Genomic DNA, 2,500 nt, shown 5'->3' with positions numbered 1-2,500 from the left:
AAGGCTGCACACACACACACACACACACACACACACACACACACACACACACACACACACACACACAGCCAAATGTGCATAAATAAAAACATGAATACACACACATTTATAATCACTAAAGCTCACACACACAGAAACTGCTCTCTTCTCCTGAATCTGTGTGTGTGTGTTTGTGTGACAGACTTTTTTAAGATAAACTTTGTGTGCAGTGTTGTGATTTGCAGTCATGTTTTGCATGTTTATCTTTGTGTGTCTGTGTGTATCTAAGCCACTGTCACCCAGCATGCACTGCTCCATTGCTCTGCACACACATGAATCCATGCACAGATATAAACATGAACATTTGCACATAAATGATATATTAAGTCTCTCTCTCTCTCTCACACACACACACACACACACACACACAGACACACACACACACACACACACACACACACACACACACACACACACACACACACACACACACACACACACACACACACACACAGCAGATGGCCTTTGGCTCCGCTCGGCTGTTCTGCTTTGTCACTTCAAAGCGCTGTGAAGTATTTTCATGTAGATGCGTTCGCTCGCTCTCAGCCTCACTGTCTCTATTCATGTTGCGACCAAAGCTGCTTATTTGTTTGTTTGTTTGCCGCGCTGCTCCGTTGTGCCGATGTGGAAGTGATTGTTAGCGCTGGAAAACACAGCGTTTGTTTCAGCACTGAGTAATAGAATAACGTGAGGGGGTGAAGACCCACAGAGCAGCAGCTTCTACTCGCGTTTCAGCTCAACGTGTCTGTTACGGTCTGATCAGGATTCAAAGTCTCTCGTACAAAGCAGATTCACACTTTCTACAGCAAACGGAATCAAAAGACAGACATACAGATTAATAACATTCAAACTTTATCATATAAAACACTGGAGCTTTAAACTCAACTTTCACAGGTTTTGAAGCTGAATTTCAGTTTGTAAATTATTCAACACAGATTAAGATTTAGGCTCTGAACTCTACTGAAACTATAAAAGTAAAAATCGGTTTGTTTGCAAATCAAACTGAGACAATTCCCCTCAAATTGATTAAAGTAACGAGCCTACTCGTTACTTTAAAAGTAAAAAGTATTTGTTCTTGTATTTGTACTTCTCTGTCCTCTTCTCCTCTCAACCAGCCGGTTCCTCAGAGCGACTGTTTTAATTTGAAGGAGCAGTTTCCTCCGGCAGCAGCAACACAACCTTCACAAGCCTGAGGACAGAAAAGTCTTTTGAGAAATGTTTATATTTTCTTCTTGAGTCTCAGCAGCTTCGACCAGATCTGTTCATTATTATTATATCTACACGTTGGAATCATTTGAAAACAGGTTCATCTGCTAAGTTGGGAAATTATTGAACCAGGTGCAAGTTGAAACTAAGAAACGTTCTCGTAAAGGTACAAAAATCCTTCGTCAACCACGACACCGTCCTGTACGAAAAGAGATGAATCCGTTTCAAACGATGTAACATCACTGCTCACGTACTTTCATACGTCATACGATGAATTCTTTTCAATCGCAAAGTAACGTCATATTGACCAACTCCCAAACTATTGGCTACACTGCCCCCTTGTGATTTCTGGTGGTACTGCTCCATTTGCCTCAGCTCATTTCATGAATTAACAATGTCAAACAAATAAAACTGTCTTTTAGCTGATTAGTGTTTATGCTAACTTCCCTACGTTCTTTCCGGAATCCACTGAGAAAAAGTTAAATAGTTTTACGTGGAGGTAAATGAAAGTGACAAATATCTAAGGGGAGGAGTCGGGCATCACATTGGAAATCTTGGAGGAATGAACACATTACTGGTCGACTCACGTACAGACAGATGTGGAAACAACGGACGAAAGGTTTTGTCTGTTTCTAACGTTGAACATAAATGAGACTCTAAACCTCTCGTGTGTTTGCAGGCATCATCAAGCTGCGGCGAAGTCCCCCCCCCAGGCTGCGAGGACCTCAGTACGTCCTCAACATCACCGCCACGGACGACAACGCGTCCGGCGGCCCGTACCCACTCAGCAGCTCCACCCAGGTCATCGTGGGAATCAACGACATCAACAACAACAAGCCGGTCTTCCAGGAGGTGAACGAATCTCCTCCATCTTCTTCTCGTCCACTTTATTCTTACTTTACTCTGCAGCTACTCAAGCGTCTCAAATCTCAAATCGTCCTCTCAGTGTCAGAACTACAGCCTGAACGCTGCCGTGCTGGAGAACCAGCCACCGGGGACGTTGGTGCTGCGCGTCCAGGCCCACGACGCCGACATGGGGGTCAACGGAGAGGTCAAATACGGCATCATGCACAGAGACGGCGTGTCGTCAGGTTTTGACATTGATCCCGACACAGGTAAACCCCATATTAATACGACTGGACTCGAACTATATAATATCATCAAGTTTCAAGTGTAACCGTAGCAACCTGCGTGACCTCTGTGTGCGCCAGGCGTTATCACCACGGCGATGAGTTTCGACAGAGAGCGCCAGAGG

At 44.4% G+C, this 2,500-nt stretch overlaps 1 protein-coding gene across 1 annotated transcript in view; it reads left to right on the top strand.

The window, feature by feature from the left end:
* si:dkey-22o22.2 (neural-cadherin) overlaps positions 1–2,500 on the top strand; it is a 95,580-nt gene that overhangs the window by 50,978 nt on the left and 42,102 nt on the right. Inside the window, 3 exon segments of the mRNA XM_034610656.1 lie at positions 1,925–2,097; positions 2,192–2,360; positions 2,457–2,500. The exon segment at positions 2,457–2,500 is cut by the window's right edge and continues 127 nt beyond it. Coding sequence (XP_034466547.1) covers positions 1,925–2,097; positions 2,192–2,360; positions 2,457–2,500 — 386 coding nt within the window.

The sequence above is a fragment of the Hippoglossus hippoglossus genome, chromosome 16 (assembly GCF_009819705.1).
Source record: "Hippoglossus hippoglossus isolate fHipHip1 chromosome 16, fHipHip1.pri, whole genome shotgun sequence".
NCBI lineage: Eukaryota > Metazoa > Chordata > Actinopteri > Pleuronectiformes > Pleuronectidae > Hippoglossus > Hippoglossus hippoglossus.
This window is presented reverse-complemented; position numbering and strand designations above follow the sequence as displayed.